We start from the raw sequence: 23,625 nt of genomic DNA on the forward strand, positions 1-23,625 counted from the left end.
TTCTCTACTGCTCCATTCCAGGGAGTAGTTTGAGGTGCTGGAGGAGGACATCCCTATCTGCCATCCTCCCAGCCCCCCAGCTGAACAGCGCACCAGGGAAGCTGATGGGGAAATACCGTGCAGTGCATAAGGCCAACGGGGAGTGGTGGCCCCAGGAATGGACTCTTGGAGGCCCTGGATGACCTCTCTGCCCTGGCGTCCACCCTCCCCAGATTTAAGCCGCAGACCTCCGGGCGGGAAGGAGGGCGGTGCGCTCCAGCCCCGCCGGCGCGTAGGCGGGCGGGCGGGCGGGGCTCCGCGACCCGAAGCCCTGGGCCTCCAATATAGGCGCTCGGCGGAGGCGCTAGTACGCGGGGGCAGCGCTGCGGGCGGGGGCGAGATCCAGACACCGAAGCAGCAGGCAGCCAGGTGGCCCGGAGAGGGGCGAGCAACATGAGCAACAAATGCGACGTGGTCGTGGTGGGGGGCGGCATCTCAGGTCAGTGGCGGCTGCGCGCCCTCCTTCCCCCTGCCCGGCTCCGACAAGTGGCCGCCCTGGGAGGCACGCGGGGCGGCCATGCGGCGGGGTGTCCCCTGGAGCCCCTAGACAATCCGTGCGCGGGAGGGGATCTAGACGGTCCCAAGCGTCGTACACGGAATCCTCCCTCAGGGGGAGAAGGATTTGGTGGCCCCCTTCCCTCCCCGGACAGAAGCCGGAGGATGTCTTTTGAAGGTCTGGGGCTAGACTTTGAACTTCTGCCCCGACAGCTGCCAAGCCTGAGACTGCTGGAATTTTCAAAGCGCCGGGGGCGGGGAGAGAGGGCGGTGGTGGTGAGAAAACGGGCAGGGGAGAGACTCTTACTAGGGGGTGGCATTTATGCCCTTGCCCCCTATGCCCTTGTCAGTCCATTGCCCCCAAGCAAAGGTCAGTCCTTTTGCTCCAGCCCGACCTGGACACTCTACACCTTCACTCGGAACAGGCATGGACCACGACGTGTTGATATTCTGGAACCAGGAAAACGACCTTGAACAGCTTCCCGTTCAAAAAGAAGGGATTGGCCCCTGGGGCATCGACCTTCCTGACCCCGATTTTTTCTGATTCCACGATTGCCATGGGTCTACCTGCAGCTGCAGGGCCTTCTTGTCAAATGTCTCCTCTCCTTCTGCCCCTTCTTCTCCTCTCCCTCACACTCAGTGGAGGGTGGCCAAAAAGCTTGGAAGGGATGGGGGACAGAAAGTACCCTCATAGACACGGGGGAGGGAGGTGGGACTGGGCCTCAGGAAACAGATGCCAGAAGATGGATGGGGTCAGCGGGGGCACCCCCCCCCCCCCGAAGAGAGTCAGGCAGATCCTATGAGGTGGGGTCAGTCCAGAACAGCCTGTCTCACAGACCCCTGAGAATGCTTTGGTCCAACCCCCAGGACCTCCTGGTGCTTGAGCAATAATGAGGACACCTCCAAAATCCACCACTGTGTTGTCTAAGACGTGCTTTAACCAGACGTCAGGAGCCGGCCTCAAACTTGCTCCCTGGGGGGCAGGCAGTGCAGAGACACTCAGATTCTCTTGTGGCAGGTGAAGAAAGCAAGGTGCTGGATGTTGGATGCCATGCCTCCATTCCAGCCTTCCTCACCTTTGAGTCAGATCTCAGGCTATCCCTTCTGTTTGCCTGGTCCCCCCACCCCCTCCCCGAGCTCACCCATGCCAGGCTCTGTGCATGGTGCTACAGATGTTTTAAGTACAGCAGCATGCTGTGGTGGACTCTGGCTATATAGATTTCATTTTCATTCAGTATTTTTGACATCATCTCTCCTAGAGGAACTCAGTGCATGTCTGTGCTGCCTTGCACAGCACTCGCATCTTATGGAAGAGGAAACCTCTCTTTCTAGGCCTTCAAAGTCCTTTTCTTACCCAAACTATGTCTAACGTGTTCCAATTCTTCATTTCCCCCTTTATTTTGTTTTTTCTAATTCATTCTCCAAAACTTCACGCTCACTCAAATTATTCATGTAAGACTCGTACTGGAAGGATAGATAAGGGTTTAGCTATCTTTTATAGCAGTGGTGAATCTCTGCTTTTGACTCCCAAACTCTCCAAACAAGGGACTGGTGAGTAGATCTACCTTTTCTCAAGAATGTCACATGGAATAGGCATTGTTCTAAAAACTGAGAAAGCAGGATTCCAAAGCCTTACTCAATTGCTTTATCTGCTACGTGAGGATAACACCAACTAGTCATAGCTAGATTGCAAGGTCATTCTAAAAGGTAGGTGAAGCAATGTGTGTGAAAATGGCTTTGCAAAGTCTGACATATGTATGACACAAGGGATTACAAGAGTTTCGCTCATTTATTTAAACAGTACACATAAGGGCAGGCTGTGGTTGAGGATACAAAACTAGATCATGTTTTTCTTGTCCCGGAAGATTTGTCAGTCTAGGAAAAGAGATGAAGTATCCAGACAAAGGCAATACAAGGTAGAAAGTGGTAGGTGCCACAAGAGAGGTCTATTCATTAGTTCATTATCCATTCATTCAAGGAACATTTGCTTCCTGTCCCGCATCCTATCCCAAAGGGAAGGAAAGATGAATTGGGCAGAGCCATTGCCCCTGGGGTACTCATAGGCTGATGTGGGAGGCAGAGTCATGAACAACTGATACTAATGACCTATGATATATGCCTTTTCCTAGGACCTCCTACTGAAGGTTATAGGAAAGGTGAATGTTGAACTCTAGGTGAATGTTGAACTCTGCCTGAGAATATCCAGGCAGACTTCACAGGAGTGGTGAAGTAGATCTTAAGGAATGGATATGAATTCACCAGGAGACTGGATGAAGAAAGTATCTGAAGTTAAAGAATAGCTTAAATAAAATCACAAATATGTGAGATATTCTCATGCTTAGGAAAGATAAGAACTTTAGCACAGGGACTTCCTTGGTGTTTCAGTGGTTTAAGACTTGGCCTTCCAATGCAGGGGGTTGCAGGTTCAGTCCCTGGTCGGGGAGCTAAGATCCCACATGCCTCAAGGAAAAAACCCCAAAACATAAAACAGAAGCAATGTTGTAACAAATTCAATTAAGACTTTAAAAATGGTCCACAGGAAAAAAATCTTAAAAAAAAAAAACCAAAAAAACAAAGAACTTCAGTGTGGAGAACTGAGGGGGACTTGTGGGAGACCGAGCTACAAAGGTGGGTTGGGATGAGTTGTAGGTAGCCTTGTATGTCATCACCCAAAGACTTAGCTCCCTAGTGGCTCAGGTGGTACAAAATCCACCTACAATGCAGGAGACCCAGGTTCAATCCCTGGGTCAGGAAGATCCCCCGGAGAAGGGAATGGCTTCCCATTCCCACTCTAGTATTCTTACCTAGGAAATCCTATGGACAGAGGAGCCTGATGGGCTACAGTCCACTTGGTCGCAAAGAGTTAGACACGACTGAGTGGCTAATTTTGGGGGCTTCCCAGGTAGCACTAGTGGTAAAGAACCCACCTGCCAATGCAGGAGACATAAGAGATGCCGGTTTGATTCCTGGGTCAGGAAGATCTCCTGGAGGAGAGCATGGCAACCCACTCCAGCATTCTTGCCTAGAGAATCCCATGGACAGAGGAGCCTGGCAGGCCACAGTCCACAGGGTCACAAAGAGTCAGACATGACTGAGTGACTTAGCACACACGCTGTCAATGAATAGCCACTAATGATTTTTTATTCACAAAGTGATATGTCAAGTGACAGGAATATGATGATAAAAAAAGAGGAATGTGCAGAAGAGCAGGTTTGGGGAAAGATGGAGCATCTAGAGTTGAAGGTGCTGATAGAACACCCAGGGAGAGATGTCTAGCAGCTGGAAGTGCAGAGAACAGGTTGGGCTAACAGATTTGTGTGACAGAGACGTTTTAGTTGAAGCCCCTGAAGTCCGTGAAATGACCCAAACCAAGAGTGGAGAGAGAAGAGAGGATGCCTAGGACAGAACTGGTTGAGGGGGTGCTCACGTCCTTCACTGGGAGGAAGATATTTCAGTCTTTATAGTTTGATGAGAGAGATGAGGAAACTGAGAAACTGAAAAACACTTGGTTAATCTCAAATCTTAGCTCATATGTCATTTACTGGGGGCAGCCTTCCTAAATCCCTCCAAATGGGTTGAGATGCCTTTGTTTAACTCTCCTCTGCCATCTTGTTATTTTCCTTGAGTTTTTAATTGCTCACATATTAGTGTCATTTCTTGTTCAATCACTTTCTCCTCCACTAGGCTGTAAGCCCCTGGAGCCCTGGGAAGTGTTTCTGTGTCTCCTGGAGAACCCCCAAACTCCAGCTCCAGAGCTCTGCCTGGCCTAGTTAGCACTCAACAAATGTGTTGAATGAACAAACTTTAACATTATCCCCACAAAGCAGTAATTGATTGCATCTGAAATTCACATCCACTTACTCCTGACCCTTTTGCATGTCCTGCCAAATCTTATTGAGTAAGGGAAAAATGGTAAAATCAGAATTTTAGGATTAGTTGGTGACTGACGCAGTTAACTTTGTTAATTATTAAACTTGGGCCATTCTGGTAGTTCTCTGATAGTTTTCGAAGCTGTCAGCAAATTTTAATCACTCCCTTTGGCATAAGCAGAGATGAACTGGGGGTATGGATGGTTAATATATAATCTTCTTTTTTAATGTTTGAAAAATTCCAAGGCGACTGTAGAACAGCTTTTTGTTTTGGAAAATGCATGTGGTATATAAACGCGCACCTGCTGACATCTCTTTCACCCAAGGAGCAGGTCATCTCTGGGGACTTGGCAGAGTAATGGCATTTCCCACATGGAGCTGGACAACAGCATACGGCTTCTGTTCCGAGTCTCGATTTTAATGTTTGGTTTGGTAGAACCATGGAAACTATCTTTTGCAATTCTGGAATGACTCTTGCTCAAGCCTCAAAACAAAAGCTAAAAAAGTGAAACTTGAAACAGAAAGGAGAATTTTTTTTCCAGGCTTGAGAGAAGTGATCTGGCTATCTGAGTGTGGTAGGCACTCGGCTAACAGCCTGGAAGAGTCAAAGTCAGCCTTCCAAGTGGTAATCAACACCTGGAAGGTGATCTCTGCAGCCAGGAGGGCTAGGAGGGCAAGGCTGCTGCAGGCTGGAGGGACTGGCCTAGACAGGGTGCATCAGAGAGGGCCCACAGGGGATCATGAGTTGAGGGATGTGATAGGCAGATGAGGCCTGTGTGTTAATGGCAAAGCCCCCGCCTCACCTTTAATGAAGAAAGATGGAGAACTTCCCTGGACACCTATAACCCATCTGAATGTTCTAAAAAATGGTAATTGGATGGAAGTGCTTGGAAATGTGTATATCCCAGTCAAAGACAGGATATAAAGAGGCAGTATGCAATGTTAAAAGTGCATACGTCAGACGTCACATTCGTTATGAATTCCATTTCCTATACTTAGCTAGTGTGTCACCTTAAAATTTCCCTCACCTCTCTGTTCTTCATCTGCCTTTTAAAATGAGACTCCCAGTGCCATTATTGGCAGAGAGCTTGTTGCTAGGATTAGAAAGAATGCACATAAAGGACTGTACACAGTGGCCATTATGGTGACAGCTTGTACCAAAAAGACAGCTTGTCTTTTTGGAAAAGACATCCTTTTTTTTAGCTTCTAGGGTTTTTTAATCTGTGGGAGCAGAGGCAGGCATCTCTGTAATCACGTCTTCCTCTTTACTGACCAGTCATTTTTCTTGCTGTGAGGCATTTATAAGGTGACTACAGGATCCATAACAGGCATCATTCCGACCTCATCCTGCCCCGCCCCCATCCCTTCAGTCCCTCCAGTGAGGAGCCCGAGAAGCTCAGGCTTACCCTGGGCTTCAGAGCCACCAAACCCATTGTGTTCCTTATCAGAAGAAATTTTCAAAGCCCTCGATCTGTATTTCATCACTACCCCAGCCTGGCTGCTCTTCCTCTTCCAATCTGGTCTTCATTTCAGCCACTTGACACCCCTCTTAATTATAAGAAATAATAAATGGGACTATTATTTCTCTCTTGAATAATATTAATTATTTAATAAATAATAGAAGAGTCAGCATTTTGAGTGCTGTCTATATGTTAAATTGAGTAACAGTGAGGTGATCTTAATATTAGCATCTGCCGGGCACCAAATGAATTCAAAATCTTAGTGTAGAAATCTGTTCTGTGTTTAGAATCTCTGACATATTTATCTCTTAACTATATACAAAAAATAATTAGAATTTCAGATTTTTCTTTCAGTTTAGCTGCTACATTTCTTACATCATCTGTGTTGGTAAATCATATACAAGAAAGTAGGGCTGTGAAACAGCAGCCCTGTTATAAGACAATATTCCATGAGTGTGTGTGTGTGTGTGTGTGTGTTGGCACATGTACATGCACAGCCACTAAGCCACTAGCCACCTCCTCCAGCCAAAGTTTGACAGTGGAGTTGGCCGGCACACTGACACTTCACATCCACTAGTGGTTAGAGGCCATTTTGTTGGCCTGATTAGCAATAATAGCAAGGTCTACTGTATGCTTGCCAGATCCTAAGCCCCATTCCAAGCATTTTACATGCATTTTCTCCTTTAACCCTCTAGACCACTTTATGAAGTAGATACCTTTATTATCCCTACTCTCCAGATGAGAAAACTAAGGCATCGAAAGGTTACCGATTTTGCTTAAGGTGACACAGCTAGTGAGTGGTGAAACCACAATGAATGCCATTCTCTTAACCTCTGTACTCTACCACTGCTGATTTCTTCTGTTCCCAGTGATAATGGCACTACAGGAACAGTTCCTTCCAGTCTGTAGCAATAACTTAGGATTTATTTTGATATAATCTGTTCACATTGGAACAGTGGAAAAGACATATATATTGAGTAATGTGAGTGATATGTATGTCATCAGTTTGAAAAATCAGTTGTTTTACAGCTCATACACCTTAATATAAAAAAATGTCTCAGTCAAAAAATGGGCAGAAGTGCTAGATAGACATTTCTCCAAAGATAGGTGACCAATATGCACATGAAAAGATGCTGAATATGCTAATTGTTAGAGGAATGCAACAGAGAAGGCAATGGCAACCCATTCCAGTATTCTTGCCTGGAAAATCCCATGGACGGAGGAGCCTGGTGGGCTGCAGTCCATGGGGTCGCTAAGAGTTGGACACGACTTGGCGACTTCACTTTCACTTTTCACTTTCATGCATTGGAGAAGGAAATGGCAACCCACTCCAGTGTTCTTGCCTGGAGAATCCCAGGGATGGGGGAGCCTGGTGGGCTGCCGTCTCTGGGGTCACACAGAGTCGGACACGACTGAAGCGACTTGGCAGCAGCAGCAGAGGAATGCAAATCAAAACCACAATGAGTAGTTGATCTTACACCAGCCAGAATGCCCATCATTAAAAAGTCTACAAATAATAAATGCTGGAGAGGGTATGGAGAAAAAAGAACCCTCCTACACTGTTGGTGGGAATGTAAATTGGTGCAGCCACTATGGAGAATAGAATGGAGGTTCCTTAAAAAGCTAAAAATTGAGTTGCCATATCATCCTGAAATCCCACTCCTATACCCAGAAAAAACTCTAATTCAAAAAGATAAATGCACACCAGTGTGCACAGCACTATTTACAATAGCCAAGACATGGAAGTAACCTAAATGTCCATCAACAGATGAATGGATTTAAGATGTGGTGTGTGTGTGTGTGTGTGTGTGTGTGTGTGTGTGTGTGTATACATATATATATATATGGGCTCCCTTGATGGCTCAGTGGGTAAAGAATCCACCTGCCAATTCAGGAGATGTAAGAGACATGGGTTCAATCCCTGGGTCATGAAGATCCCTTCGAAAAGGCCATGACTACCCACTCCAGTATTCTTGCCTGGAGAATCCCATGGACAGAGGCACCTGGAAGACTACAGTCCATAGGGTCACAAAGAGTTGGACACAAGTGAAGCGACTCAGACACACATGTGTATTCAGCCATAAAAAAAGAATGAAAATGCCATTTGCAACAACCTGGATGGACCTAAGTATTATCATACTAAGTGAAGTAAGTCAGACAGAGAAAGAAAAATTTATGTGATATCACTTATATGTGGAATATAAAAAATGATACAAGTGAACTTATTTATAAAACAGAAATAGACTCACAGACATAGAAAGTAAATTTATGGTTACCAAAGGGGATAGTGATGGGGGAGAGATAAATTAGTTGTTTGGTATTAACAGATACACACTACTATATATAAAATAAATGAACAATAAAGACCTACTGTATAGCACAGGGAGCCATATTCAATATCTTGTAATAACCTATAATGGAAAAGAATCTGAAAAAGAACATGCATATATATATATATATACACATACATATCTGAATCACTTTGATGTACACCTAAAACTAACACAGCATTGAAGATTAAATATACTTCAACTTTAAAGTGGTTAAAAGATAAAGAAAGGAAGAATATACAGATTACTGGATTATCACTGGAAAAAAAAATCTGCTTTTAAATGCAACCAATAGGGCAAAAGAAAAAGAAAAAAGAAAAAATCAGCTGCTTTGTTGATTTCTACATTTTTGTCAATAAATATACAGATGGGCTCTGACTCAAATTTATCCTGTGAACTTGATGAGATAATTTAGTTTCTAACTTATTTCTCTTAACATTTTGAGCTTCAGTGGCATTTTCATGTTCTAGTGACACAATAAAGTCAATAAAATGTTCCAGTATCAAGCATTTCTCCAGTTATCAGTAATGACAACAAATGTTGCTATCACTGAATTCAAATATTTGTACATTTCTTTATTCTTGTCAAGATTCAAAGTCTATATACACATGCCCTTAACTGATGTACACCGAATTAGAACTTCTGCATTTTAAATAACATTTAAAATTAGGTAATATTGAATTATTACAGGTGGCAAGGTCATATAGTATAATGTCACCTGGGACACCTGGGACAAATGAAATGTGTACAGTAGCATGTCACTCTGAATTGGAACTCACACTAACTGTAGTTTCATCTTTGGATTTGATGGCCATTATACATATAGTCTTAGCAGTGTTCCATGTGTGTGTCTATTACTGGATCTCACTTACCATGTTTAAATTACTTGTTTAACCATCCGTGAACCTTCACCTGATCATAGGCTGCTCAAAATCAAAGACTTTGTACAATGTATCTCCCTATCTCTGGTGTTTAGCAAAGAACCCAGCTCACCTTAGCCCTCAGAAATTGAATTAAATTGATAGAATCCGTTGATCAAAATTGTGGGTCTTCTCAGGCTTTGGGCTCAGAGAAGATAAGCCTTATAACCAGAGAGCTGTTGGAAGGATGGGACTAACCTTTTACCTCTTGGAGGAAGCAGGATAACACAGAAGTTAAATGCAAGAACCCTAGGAGCCTAACACTTGGGTTCAGATCCTACCTGTGTCCCTAACTGTATAGCTTCAGTTAGTTACCTATTTCCTCAGCCCCCATATAATCACTTATTAAGTGGAGTGATGTTCCTGGGGCTAACTTCTGGGATGCTCAATCAGTGTTAACTCTGCTATTTTTACGTCAGCAGGCAGGGCTTAACTGAGGGAATCTTGGAAATGTACAAGATTGAATACACTTCTAGGTCCCCAAAACAGAGCCAAATGTAGAGGCCATATCCAGGATGAGAGTTTTTGTCCCCATAACAGAATACTTTGGAAATTTCCTCATGTGAAAAGCACAGCATTATCATTTTGCAAGGACCCCAAGCTCCTTGGGCTTAGCTTTTTAGGGATGTCTTCAGTAGCTTAGCTGGTAAAGAACCCGCCTGCAGTGCGGGAGACCTGGGTTCGACCCCTGGGTTGGGAAGATCCCCTGGAGAAGGGAATGGTTACCCGCTCCAGTATTCTGGCTTGGAGAATTCCATGGACTCTTCATGGGGTCACAAAGAGTCGGACACGATTGAGTGACTTTCACTGACTAGAAGTCAGTAATTCCCTTGATAATGGTATAAAATTTTTTCTTGACTTTAACCATCCAAATCCCATAAATTTCTTCTACTAAAAACATCTTCTAAGAAATTCCCTGGTAGCCCAGTGGTTAGGACTCTGTGCTTTCACTTCAGCGGGGCATGGTTCCAATCCCTGGTAGGGGAACAGAAATCCTGCCTGCCATGTGGTGCAGAGAAAAAATTTTTTGCTCTAATAGAGTCATTGGTGACTGAAGATGGAAGCATCTTTAGTTTTATCTATTAGTGACAGCACCTGGTTTTCCAGTGAATAAAGTCCCTATTCTGGAGGATGAACCCTCAGTTTTAGGAGAAAGGGCAGTTGGAACAAGAACCTGACCAAATGTTGCTATGTGGAAGATAAAAATGACTAACATTTCGAATGCACTGTTTTTACTTTCAAGTTTACAAAATGCATCCATGTTCAGTCTCTTCGGTTAACTCAGTAAACAAAGGTACTACAGAAAACGAAGATCAGTAAGCCATGATCTCAAGTCATCATCTGTCAGTTTACTTAAGGGGGATACAGAAAGTCTTCTGTAAGACCAAGTTCTTACTCTCAGAAAACTTAAAATGCAATTGGAGACACAAGACCAGCACATACAGGCAATAAGAAATGACTAGAAATAATAAATAATTGAGTTCTGTACTGTGGGACCCAAGTAAATCACAGAAGACCCCAGGAATTGGAGAAGGGTTACCATTTCCTTCTCCAGGGGATCTTCCCGACCCAGGGATCGAACCCAGGTCTCCCGCATTGGAGGCAGACGCTTTAAGCTCATAAGGCCATAGACTCCAGTTTGCAGGTGATATTTCTATTTATAGGAAGGTAGAAAGTGTAATAAGTCTAGGATAGTAGGCTAGGGAGATATGGGTGATAAATTTGGAAGGAGGAGGGCAGGATCAAGCAATGAAATGTTGAAAAGCAAAGTGAGTTTGCTATGTTTTTCAGTGATTGGAACTAAAGAAGCATTGACAGTTTTTGCTAAAAAGATAAGATGGGCAGTTGTGAAAGTGGGCAACCCTAGAGCCGAAGAAACAAAGAGATAGGTAGTAATTCAGGAATAGGTTGAAAGGTGATTAGCTGATTATAATAGAGTTACCCTGAAGCTCAAAGCAGATTGCAAGAGAAAGTGAAGGGAGGCAAGAATGGGGACAAGTTCTGTTTTACTGAGAAAACACCTAGAAAAGAGGTATCACAAAAAGTAATTAGTATTTTCCCCCTGAAGTTTTACAGTTGAAATGGAAGGACTTGATTGTATTTAAAATTTTCCTTTTTCGAAAAAATAAGATCAAAGAGATTTTCTCCCTAAGGGTTGTGACCCAGCTTACTAAATGACAAACACACATCTTGAGCAATCTCAAACACAAAGTGAATAGTTCATCCTATTTGTAATGTAAGAGTTTTCATTGAAACCTATTGTTTTGTGAGAGAGAGGGCAAAATCAGAAAGTAGGGTCAAAGTTTGACCTTTCAAATGTTAGTTATGTTACCAGAGTCTCTGTTTAATGGCATCTTAAATGTCATATTCTGGTTAATTTCCATTTTAAGTCAGAAGTTTACATTCTTGATCTTATGTTAGTCATCTCTTACCTGGGTCATTTTTCACTCTAGACTCATCATCAGCATCAATATTTAATCTAAAAAAATGATGCAAATGAACATATTTATAAAGTGGAAGCAGACTCCCAAACTTAGAAAAGGAAACTAGTGGCGCTAGTGGTGAAGAATCCACCTGCTAATGCAGGAGATGCAAGAGAAACAGGTTTGATCCCTGGTTTGGGGAGATTCCCTGGAGTAGGGAATGACAACTCACTCCAGTGATATTCCATAGACAGAGGAGTCTGGTGGGCTGTAGTCCGTGGGGCCACAAAGAGTTGGACACAACTGAGCGACTAAACACACACCGGGAAAGTTTGGAGGAAAAGGATGGTTAGGGAGTTTGGGATTGACATGTACATACTGCTTTTAATATATATAATGATTTGTATGTTCATTCATTTTGAGAAGCATCCATTTGCACCTTGTACCTCAAGCAGTCTTAAAACCTTGTTATAAACTTAAAAGAAAACACATTTGTCAGAATTGCACAATGCTGAAAGTGTCCTTCTAGGTCCTTAGTTTTATTTGCTCTCCTTCCAACCTAAATAATACCCCCCTTTGTTATTTATCTTGCAGACATTTCCAGTGATTCATTTATAGTGAATTCAGAATCCTGACCTCATCTTTTGTATTTTTTTTTTATTCCTGTGATCCCAGTTGTGTTTCTGTCTTAAATTGTGTCTTTATAATCATGTTTAATTCTATCTCACTTTTTTGGGTTATTCTCCAGTTTTTTACATTAAAGCAACAAATTCTTTGGAAAAATTTTATTATCCAACACAGCCCCCTTTCAGATAACTTCAGGTAAAGAGTTAATAATCAAATTAATGACCAAAGTTCCCTCAAAAATTTTTAGGAAAACAGGCCACTGATGTAAATGAAAGATGAAATCACATTCCTTCTTGGTTATTTACAGCTTAAGGAGTTTTTTTTGGAGAGGTAGGAATGTTTTTTAATAGGGTGAATTGAGGAATAATACATACTTATTGTGAAAATGTGTAAATTAAAGAAAGGAGCAGAAAGAAAATGAAAATAGTCTATAATTGATTCCTACAAAAAAGCCACTGTTACAATTGTCACCTGTATTTTCTGTTTGCAAACCATCTACTGGATTTACCATACTCACTGGTAGTCCTTTTAACATAAATAACAACATATTATTGATGTTTAACCATGTCTTAAATGCTCTTCTATACAATATTGATAACTTTATATTATTTCATCTGATTGTATTTATTTACCAGTCTTCTATTGCTGAACATTTGTGTTGTTTCCAAATTTCTATTTTAAACAAAGCTATTGTGAATATCCTATACCTAAACCTTTGTGCATAATTCTGATTTCTTCTTTAGGAAATTCCTAGACATAAGTGTTGGGAATCATTTTAAACCTTTTCTTAATGATTAAAAAATTGTTACTCCAAGAAAGTTTTGTCAGTTTAAGGTGGAATTTTAATAATGGGCTTCTTAGTTACTTCTCTAGGAAGCCAGTATTTTTCTGTTTTTGACACAACACAAAGAAAATCAGGGATCTTCCCCTGTTCAGAGTTGTAATTTAATGAAGTTGTAGGTACTAGTTTTTGTAAACGTTCTTTAGTTTTGTAAAATTTCAGTGGTGGCATATAATTCTTGCTCTTTTTGCTCTCTATAACATGCAGGCAAACCACTTTTGCAATTAATGCTTTATGCCTACCACTATTTACTAGGTATTTATATATTATACAGTGCTTTAAAATTTTTTGAATACCGTTATCCTGTGCTTCTACAAGTTTGATATAATTAATTAGATCATTCTGTGTGTTTCAGTGTGGAAAAGAACAAAGAATAGTCCTGTGGCAAACCATTTTCTATGATTATTTTTGCCCATCTATATAAGACATGAATATTGCCTATGTCCACAGTCTGTTGTAAAAGCTGATCAAACAGCTGTTTCATGTTTTACATTTTAATTTCCTCTCCAGTTTGCATTCAAATCCTGTGATAGATTTTGGTTTGTTTAGGAGTCCTGTAAGATACAGTTGGCCGTTTCAGAATAGCCCTTTTATGCTATGCCAGTTAAAATGAAATAGCCCTTGTTAAGTAGTGATGATAAGCACCCATAAACGCATATGCTCAGATGAATTATCCTCATTTCATCAAACATGTTTTATTTTGTTGTTTCTGCAGGGGAGGAAAAAAAGTCAAGTTTGTTCATTCAGTGATTCATCCATTCATCCAATAAACCCTTATCGAGGGCCCTATTTACCAAGCATGGGGCTAGACATGGGAATATACAGATGGATAATCCATGTTTCTTTCTTCGAAGCATACACCAAGCAGAGGGAGGCACATTCAGCTACATACAGGTGAATTCTCTGAGCGGTGGTGGGCGCTGAGAAAGATAAATTCATCTGGTTCAGGTGATACAGAAGAGAGGAATATGGCAGCTTCACCTCAGGGCCTCAGAGGACCCAAAGGAAGATTTGGTGATAGGATTTATTAGAGAGATAGTTAGCCAATTCAAATATTCTTTCATCAAATAGAATGTTATGTGCTTGACATTTAAATCTACATTGGCATCTACCTCTATTCTTCCCCTAATCTACAATCATTTTATGCAGCTTCCTGTAGGATTTCTCACAAGGAATCAGAGATACTGAAAGTGATTACAGAAATGGATGATGGAATCCCAGATGAACAAGAGAGAAAATGACACTGTGAGGGAAACATTGATAGGATTTAAGTGGAAAGGTTAATAGACTGACGATCTTGGGTTAAAGGGCATTCATATTCGATGGATTTGAACAAGTGAACTAGAAAGATAGAAGATCATGATTGCAAGGGAGAGTGCTATAGTGTTTTGGCAGACAACCTTTTGATTGTACTTCTCGGAAATGACCATTAATAGCATTTATATGAGCTGCAACATTTTGAATCAGCATATCCAGAGATGGGATTCTCTGTGTGATTCAACAAATGGTTTAAAGGCCAGAAAAATGAATGCTGTAAAAAAAGTAATTAATCTGATATTTTACAGTTGGGCAGAGGAGACAACTAGTCATTTAGTCTAAGTTTAGGGATGTCTGGAAGGCCCCTCTGCTGGACTGAGAAACGCAAGAATCTTGAAGATGATTGGAAAAGCATAGAAAAAGGCAAGGACTATATATAATTCAGCATTATGTAAAGTCCAGTAGGAGCAACACATTGTCCCATTCCATGGCAAAACAGAGGAGAGAAAAAGAGAAAGTCCATTCTTCCCACGCCCCACCAGATCAAACATTTTAGAGCTAGACTATTAATATTATAATGACATTGACAATTGGAGGATTCTGTTCTCTGATTGAAAAAGATGAAGCCCGTGACTTATGGAAATGTCTGTAAAAGGAAATTGTGGTCTAGTTTCTAATCCTGTGATTCAGCCTCTTTTGTTTACAATCTATCAAAAAAATCTTGGCTGGCAGCATGCCAATCTGTCTCCATCCATCTGCTGCTAGTCTTCGATTGGGAAAACATTGAGTGAGAGCCTTTTTCACTCTCTTCTTTCACTTTCATCAAGAGGCTTTTTAGTTCCTCTTCACTTTCTGCCATAAGGGTGGTGTCATCTGCATATCTGAGGTTATTGATATTTCTCCCAGCAATCTTGATTCCAGCTTGTGCTTCCTCCAGCCCAGCATTTCTCATGATATAGTCTGCATATAAGTTGAATAAGCAGGGTGACAATGTACAGTCTTGACGTACTCCTTTCCTGATTTGGAACCAGTCTGTTGTTCCATGTCCAGTTCTAACTGTTGCTTCTTGACCTTCATACAAACTTCTCAGGAGGCAAGTAAGGTGGTCTGGTATTCCCATCTCTTGAAGAATTTTCCACAGTTTGTTGTGATCCACACAGTCAAAGGCTTTGGCAGAGTCAATAAAGCAGAAGTAGATGTTTTTCTGAAACTCTCTTGCTTTTTCAATAATCCACTGGATGCTGGCAGTTTGATCTCTGGTTCCTCTGCTTTTTCTAAATCCAGCTTGAACATCTGGAAGTTCACCGTTCATGTACTGTTGAAGCCTGGCTTGGAGAAATTTGAGCCTTACTTTGCTAGGGTGTGAGATGATTACAATTGTGCGGTAGTTTGAGCATTCTTTGGCATTTCCTTTCTTTGGGATTGGAATGAAAACTGACCTTTTCCAGGCCTGTGGCCACTGCTGAGTTTTCCAAATTTGCTGGCATATTGAGCGCAGCACTTTCACTGCATCATCTTTTAGGATTTGAAATAGCTCAACTGGTATTCCATCACCTCCATTAGCTTTGTTCATTGTGATGCTTCCTAAGGCCCACTTGACTTCACATTCCAGGATGTCTGGCTCTAGGTGAGTGATCACACCTTTGTGGTTATCTGGATCATGAAGATCTTTTTTGTACAGTTCTTCTGTGTATTCTTGCCACCTCTTCTTAAAATCTTCTGCTTCTGTCCTTTATTGTGCCCATCTTTTCATGAAATGTTCCCTTGGTATCTCTAATTTTCTTGAAGATATCTCTAGTCTTTCCCATTCTATTGTTTTCCTCTATTTCTTTGCATTGATTGCTGAGGAAGATCTCTCCTTGCTATTCTTTGGAACTCTGCATTCAAATGCATTTATCTTTCCTTTTCTCCTTTGCCTTTTGCTTCTCTTCTTTTCTCAGCTATTTGTAAGGCATCCTCAGACAACCATTTTGCCTTTTGCATTTCTTTTTCTTAGGGATAGTCTTGATCACTGCCTCCTGTACAATGTCATGAACCTCCGTCCATAGTTCTTCAGGCACTCTATGAGATCTAATCCCTTGAATCTATTTGTCACTTCCACTGTATCATAGTAAGGGATTTGATTTAGGTCATACCTGAATGGCCTAGTGGTTTTCCCTACTTTCTTCAATTTAAGTCTGAATTTGTCATAAGGAGTTTATGATCTGAGCCACAGTCAGCTCCCAGTCTTGTTTTTACTGACTGCATAGAGCTTTTCCATCTTTGGCTACAAAGAATATAATGAATCTGATTTCAGTATTGACCATCTGGTGATGTCCATGTGTAGAGTCTTCTTTTGTGTTGTTGGAAGAGGGTGTTTGCTATGACCAGTGCATTCTCTTGGCAAAACTCTGTTAGGCTTTGACCTGCTTCATTTTGTACTCCAAGGCCAAATTTGCCTGTTACTCCAGCTATCTCTTGACTTCCTACTTTTGCATTCCAGTCCCTTATAATGAAAAGGACATCTTTTTTGGGTATTAGTTCTATGAGATCTTGTAGGTGTTTATAGAACCATTCATCTTCAGCCTCTTCAGCATTGCTGACCAGGGCACAGACTTGGATTACTGTGATATTGAATGGTTTGCCTTGGAAATGAACAGAGATCATTCTGTCATTTTTGAGATTGCATCCAAGTACTGCATCTCGGACTCTTTTGTTTACTATGATGGCTACTCTATTTTTTGATAAAAGTGAAAGAGGAGAGTGAAAAAGTTGGCTTAAAACTCCACATTCAGAAAACAAAGATCATGGCATCTGGTCCAATCACTTCATGGCAAATACATGGGGAAACAATGGAAAGAGTGGGAGAGTTTATTTATTTATTTTTTGTCTCCAAAGTCACCGCAGATGGTGATTGTAGCCAGGAAATTAAAAGATGCTTACTCCTTGGAAGAAAAGTTAAGACCAACCTAGACAGCATATTAAAAAGAAGAGACATTACTTTGCCAACAAAGGCCCATCTTGTCAAAGCTATGGCTTTTCCAGTAGTCATGTATGATGTGAGAGTTAGACTATAAAGAAAACTGAGTGCTGAAGAACTGATGCTTTTGAACTGTTGTGTTGGAGAAGACTCTTGAGAGTCCCTTGGACTGCAAGGAGATCCAATCAGTTAATCCTAAAGAAAATCAGTCTTGAATATTCATTGGAATGACTGATGCTGACGCTGAAACTCCAATATTTTGGACTCCTGATGTGAAGACCTAACTCATTGGAAAAGACCCTGATGCCGGGAAAGATTGAAGGCAAGAGGAGAATGGACAGAGGATGAGATGGTTGGATGGCATCACCAACTTGATGGACATGAGTTTGAGTAAGCTCTGGGAGTTGGTGATGGACAGGGAAGCCTGGTGTGCTGCAGTCCATGGGGTCACAGAGTTGGACACGACTGGGCGACTGAACTGAATTGAAGTGAGAGCCTTCTATGTGCCAGGTGCTAGGAACAAACAGTCAAGAAACAGTTCCAGTTTAACACAGGTCCACACACAAGGAAAGATGTTAAGTTACATTTCTTGTGCCTATTTATTGTTATTGCATGAGCCAAAATGTCCTTTTTTTCGATGAAAGAAGCTTCTGGGTACCTTTCAAGAGATCACCCTTGGACCAAGTCAGAATAGGTACTAAGATAACTTGGGGTTGAGTTTCCAAGTATTATGCTAGCTTTTTAGTCTTACTCATAGATAGTGTGATATTTCTGGCCTCAGGAGGGGTAAGGAGAACATCACAAATATCTTTTCTGTCATTAGAAATTGGGTTGCATGCAGAAACAGTCACAATTTGAAAGGAAATCACATGGTCCACCCTAGTTGATAAAAGGCAGAACATCCAAAATACACTGTCTGTTGTCTGCTTTTCTCCCCTTGGTCCTTTCTCTCTGATTTCATGAAGAATATGTCCAAAGGGAAATGAGTTTTCTGTAGATAAATCAGTCTGCTGGCCCACAATATTGCACTTCCAGTGGACAGGTCTGAGAAATGGGGAAAAGTACAAAAAGATTGAGCTGACTGTAAGATAAGGGAGGCAAACATATTTTATTTGCAAAAGAAAAATCTTTTGGGTTTACGCTTGCTTTATTTCTGAGTTTTAGTTTGTGAACAGAATAGTATGAGAAGCGATGGAAATGAGACGAGATCGGGCACATTCAGGGTGGTATGGCCATAGACTAGAAGCGATGGAAATAAGAAGGCATTTTCTTCTCCTACTGCATTCTTTTAAAAGGTATATTTCAGTAAACAGGTATCTTTTAAATCTGGCTTCCTTTCTGTTAGGTAAATTTACAGGTTTTAAGATTATGCGAGAGCAAGTTTAAAACCAATCTTTAAAATTCTAAGCATTAGTGAATTATAATTTCCAATCAATGTTTGTGTGTTAGGGATTTTAATTTTCTTAGAAAAATAAGGATTTTAAATAGTATTAGCAATTAGAATTTAAATCAGTATTCAAATCATGCATTCTATATATAAACTCTTAGCATTATTTTTCAGTGTTTTTTAAATACAGTGGATGAAGACCTCAATGACAATGAAAAATGATGTCTGCATTTTTCAACTTACAAGTAGTTGGTAAAGTGAGAGCTTATTCCATCTTGTGAAACTGTTGGAACGAGATGTGAAGAACAAAGCACATGTGCAAAATACAGTAACAAAAATATCTGCCTGACATTGCTAAAGGACCTTGATTACAAACTAATATAAGGACCTTCTGTACATATAAGAACATATAAATAAAAGCAATTTTAGGATTTTTTTCCTCCCCAAATACATCCTTCCTATAAGGTGGTATGTGCAATATATTGATTTGTATGATTTTACATATAGTGGAAGGTCAGAAAGAGGTGGAGTGTGGAACCGCATTGGAAGCTTTTATTTCACTCACTGTGGGTTGTCTGGTTGAATAGTGTTTCCTTCATGTTTGACATCTGAGTCTTGTGGTACAGCACAGGATAAGGGTGTTTATTTTATATATTTAACTAACACTGTGTAGTTTATTTAACTATAACCTTTTATTTAACTGTTTTCCAAAAGAGTTCCCACTGTCTGGAAAAAGATTTTTCAGCTTCTTATGCTATGTAGTAACCAAGCATTTTAAAACAGCACTTCTTCTCATCACTCCCACAATCCCACTGTTTCCTGCTTCCCTCCTCCTTCTCTAGCTGCTCCTTCCATTTCCTGTGGCAGCATTGACACCCTTCACCTCCAGTGTCCCCTGTTTTGGGAAACAGAATCACCTTCAGACCAGTTTTCCAGCCAAGACCCTTGACATTGGTAGCAGACATTGGAGGGGTCCCACTGTCCCCCCTGCACTCCCCTATATGGGGACCTACGGCTTCTGAGTGCTGCAAGTCTTTGCCTGAGGGCTTTCTCTGACCACTGGAAACCATAAGGGGCTTCCATTCAGGACAGGACAGCAGTGGGGTGGGGTTAATGCCCCCAGGAGCAGCCATCTCCCTAAGACTGACACGATGGCTCACCACTTAGTTGGAATCACCGAGGCATGTTCCACACAGTCTTCACAGGTCCCAAGCATGATCAATCATCAGTTGCCCACAATGACAGTCTGCTGGATACTACACTTTTACTACCTCCCTTCCCTTCTTTGCCTCACCTCCCCTGAGCCCTACCTGGGCTTCTTGAGGTCTCCTTACAAATTAACTAGTGGCATCCAACTCCTTGTTTCACAGTCTGCTTTGGGATATTAGACATTTTCTTCTTTTCTCCTTTTCTTCTTCCTAAAGCCCTGTTAGTTGCAGTTTCAAAATATAACTTGTATCTGTCCATCTCACCGCCTCTGTGTCCCTGTGAATCTGGGGTTCTGCACGTGGACCGCTCTAGTTCTGAGTCTGATCATTTATGTCTGTCATTTGGTCCAGCCCTTCTCCAGGCCATTCTTTTTCTTTGTTTACATATATATATATAATGTAAAAAATACCATTTTAACCATTTTTAAGTGTACAATTCAGTAGTGTTATGTATATCCACATTGTACAACCATCACCACCATCCGTCTCCAGAATTTTATCACCACCCTAAATTGAAACTGTCCCCGTTTAACACTAACTCCCCATTCCTCACTCCTTTCAGCCCCTGGTAAGGTCCATATTACGTCCTGCCTCTATACATTCGACTACTCTGGGACTTCATGTAACTGAAATCATGCAACATTTGTCCTTTTCTGTCTGGTTTATTTCACTTAGCATAATACCCTCAAGATTCAGCCATCCAGTCCATTCTTACACTGAAGGAAGAAGAATAATTTGTTTTTAGTGGGAAAGCACAATTTGATGTTTCTAAGCGACAAAAAAAAATATTTATTGTCAGAAGTGATATAAATGAAGTTGTTCAGAGACAAAGCTAACTACCCGTTAGACTTTACCCCATCTCAGTCCTTCAGAAGTGACTTGTCTTGACAGTCTGGCATGTATCTTTCCAGACTTTTCCCCTGGAAGGATAATCTTTCTAAAATATAAATTTCATGAGGTTACCCATGTGCTTCAAACCCTTCAGTGGCCTTCTATTACACCCAAGATCAAGTCCAAAATGATGACTCTGGCCCAGACATGCTGCAATCCTGAGCCCTGCCTAACAGTGGAAGCCTGATCTCCCATGACCTCTTTGGTTCACTCTCTAGCCACATTAGTCCACTTTCAAGTTCTCAGTCTACCACAGTCTTTGGCCATTGCACTTGCTCTTCATGTGGATCTCTTCCTATCTCTTCTCCTTCCTACCTATCCCTTTGGCAACTTGATTGTCTTTCAGAGTTTATTTTGAAACTTACTTTTTTGGGAGTCTCCTTATCTGACAACTTTCTGCACACTACCCTGCACCCCTGCTTCTTCCTTTCTATAGCACCTTGTTTTATACCTTTCCTGCCCTCCCAGTAATCTACTTTCTGTCTCTAGATACTTGCTTGTTCTGGACATTGCATACAGATGCAATCATACCATAAATGGCTTTTGTGTCTGGCTTTTTTCAGCATAAGGTTTTCAAGGTTCATCTACTTTGTAGCATGTATGAGTACTTGATTCCTTTTTATGACTGACTAATATTTCATTGTATGGATATACCACATTTTGTTTATCTGTTCATTAGTTGATGGGCATTTTGTTTGTTTCCACTTTGGAGTGGTCGTGGATAGTGATAGTGCTGCTATGAACGTTCATGCATGTGTGGCCTTATGCTTTCATTTTTTGGGGTGGTGGTTAGATGTCTAGAAGTGGAATTGCTCGGTTGTATGGTAAATCTATGTGTAACCTTCTGAGGATCATCTTCATAAGATTTTTAAAAATTTTATTGAAGAATAGTTGACTTACAATGTTGTGTTAATTTCCTCTGTACAGCGAAGTGACTCAGTTTATATACATATATGTGTTATATTGTGGTTGTTTAGTTGCTCAGTCACGTCCGACTGTTTGCAACCCCATGAACTGGGGCCCACAAGGCCCCTCTGTCCATAGAATTCTCCAGGCAAGAATACTGGAGTGAGTTGCCATTCTCTTCTCCAGGGGATCTTCCCAACACAGGAATAGAACTCACATCTCCTGCATTGCAGGCAGATTCCTTACCACCTAGCCACCTGGGAAGCCCCACATAGGGGTGTGTGTGTGTGTGTGTGTGTGTGTGTGTGTGTACTTTTCCTTTATGGTTTGTCACAGAATGTTGAATATAGTTCCCTGTGCTATATCGTAGGACCTTACTGTTTATCTGTCCTGTATATAATAGCTTGCCTCTGCTAATACCAAACTCCCATTCCTTCCCTTGCCTATCCCCGCCTCCCAACCTGGGAACCACAAATCTGTTTTCTATACCTAAGGTTTTTAAATGTCACCTTCAGTGGTTTTCTGGATACCACATTGTATGGATGCACCTAGAAAGTTGGTATGTTTTGTTGCCTTCTGGGAGGAGAAGTTGACTGTATTAATCCAGGAAATTGGAATGAGACAGAGGGAACTTGACCAGTCGAGCTGCCTGCTTCTCCTGAATGCTTTCTCCAGATGATTGGGACTGAAAGAGATCCTTGGGGCAAAATGTTCCAACATTCACATGAAAACCCTAACCAAAGAAAATACTTACCTGTATATTTAAGTATATGCTTATATAGAGAATGTGTATATTTACAGGAGTATATTTATGTGTATATTTAGATATTGTATTTAACATATAAGAAGTATTTTTCTTAGTTACAATTTTTCTATGAGCATTGGGGAATTTTAGCTGGCCTGTGAGCCTGGAATACAGATCATGATGCCAAATTCAGTCCTTTAATGGGTGAACGATAATTACATTGTATTCATTAGTTTAGAAAGCACAATATAAACAATATTACTAAGTTCCAAATTTTAGAGGGTAATCTAATAAAGATATATTGGTGGTGTTCAAAAAACAATTAAGGGAAACAGCTCCTGAGCCTTGAAAAAATGATGTACATCTTTTGCTTTTTTCCCCCAATCTCATCATTAGGTTGCAATTGGAGTAAATTTCATAAAATATCAAGGAGTTGAGTTTATTAGATTTGACAGCTTTGGGTAAGCATGTCTATGAATTTACTTGCATGCAATTTTCTTCTGAAATAGGGAGAGTTGGTGTCAATATAAAGACAGACTATGATTTACAGAGAAGTTTCACAACTATGGGACTCTAAGTGCTTAATTTTAGGTCTCTAAAATGTATAAATTTATAACAAAAAGTCAATCATTTACACAGTGAATCCTGGAAATAGCCCAATAAACTAAACCACTCATTTGGCATCACAATAATTTTTTCTTACTATTCCTGGATGAATTATTTTCACAAGTTCATTTTTGAGTCTTACCATCCAAAGACAACCACTCTTAACACTTGGGTGTGTTTTCTTTCAGTCTTTTTTCATGCATTTGTTTGTTTTTTCTGCGTGTGTGTGTGACACATTGATATTTATAGTCATAATTTTATATCTTTTCACCTGATATTAAAACATGAACATTTTCTACATTTCTACAGTCTTTATGAACACAATTTAATATCAAATAAGCTTACCATAGCTTACTTAACTAATACTAGATTATTGGACATTATTATTTTGCATGAGTGTTGTTATTATAAATGACATCAACCTAAAGATCTTTAGGAATAATATTTTTCCACATTTGATATTATTTCTTGGAATTAAATCATCAAGTAACAATGTCTGATTTAAAGATATGGACAGTTTAAAGGTTTTGATAGATACTGCCAGATTGCTTTTCTCAGATGTTCCATTTGAGGCCTTGTCTTCACAGACATTGCCAGCTCATTTTGGCTTTCTGAAAGCCTTTTATCAAACCACAGGCTGAGTTTTGAACAGACATGGAGCG

At 40.9% G+C, this 23,625-nt stretch overlaps 1 protein-coding gene across 2 annotated transcripts in view; it reads left to right on the forward strand.

The window, feature by feature from the left end:
* Nucleotides 1–254: 254 nt before the first annotated feature.
* MAOB (monoamine oxidase B) overlaps nt 255–23,625 on the forward strand; it is a 111,808-nt gene continuing 88,437 nt past the window's right edge. The window contains exon 1 of one of the 2 annotated variants that reach the window (XM_043459423.1): nt 255–478. In XM_043459423.1, coding sequence (XP_043315358.1) covers nt 433–478 — 46 coding nt within the window. In that variant the 5' untranslated portion in view covers nt 255–432. Of the gene's footprint in view, nt 479–13,737; nt 13,899–23,625 lie in introns of those variants that run through there. The other variant, XM_043459422.1, reaches the window with a different exon arrangement.

This window comes from Cervus canadensis, chromosome X (genome assembly GCF_019320065.1).
Source record: "Cervus canadensis isolate Bull #8, Minnesota chromosome X, ASM1932006v1, whole genome shotgun sequence".
Taxonomy (NCBI): domain Eukaryota; kingdom Metazoa; phylum Chordata; class Mammalia; order Artiodactyla; family Cervidae; genus Cervus; species Cervus canadensis.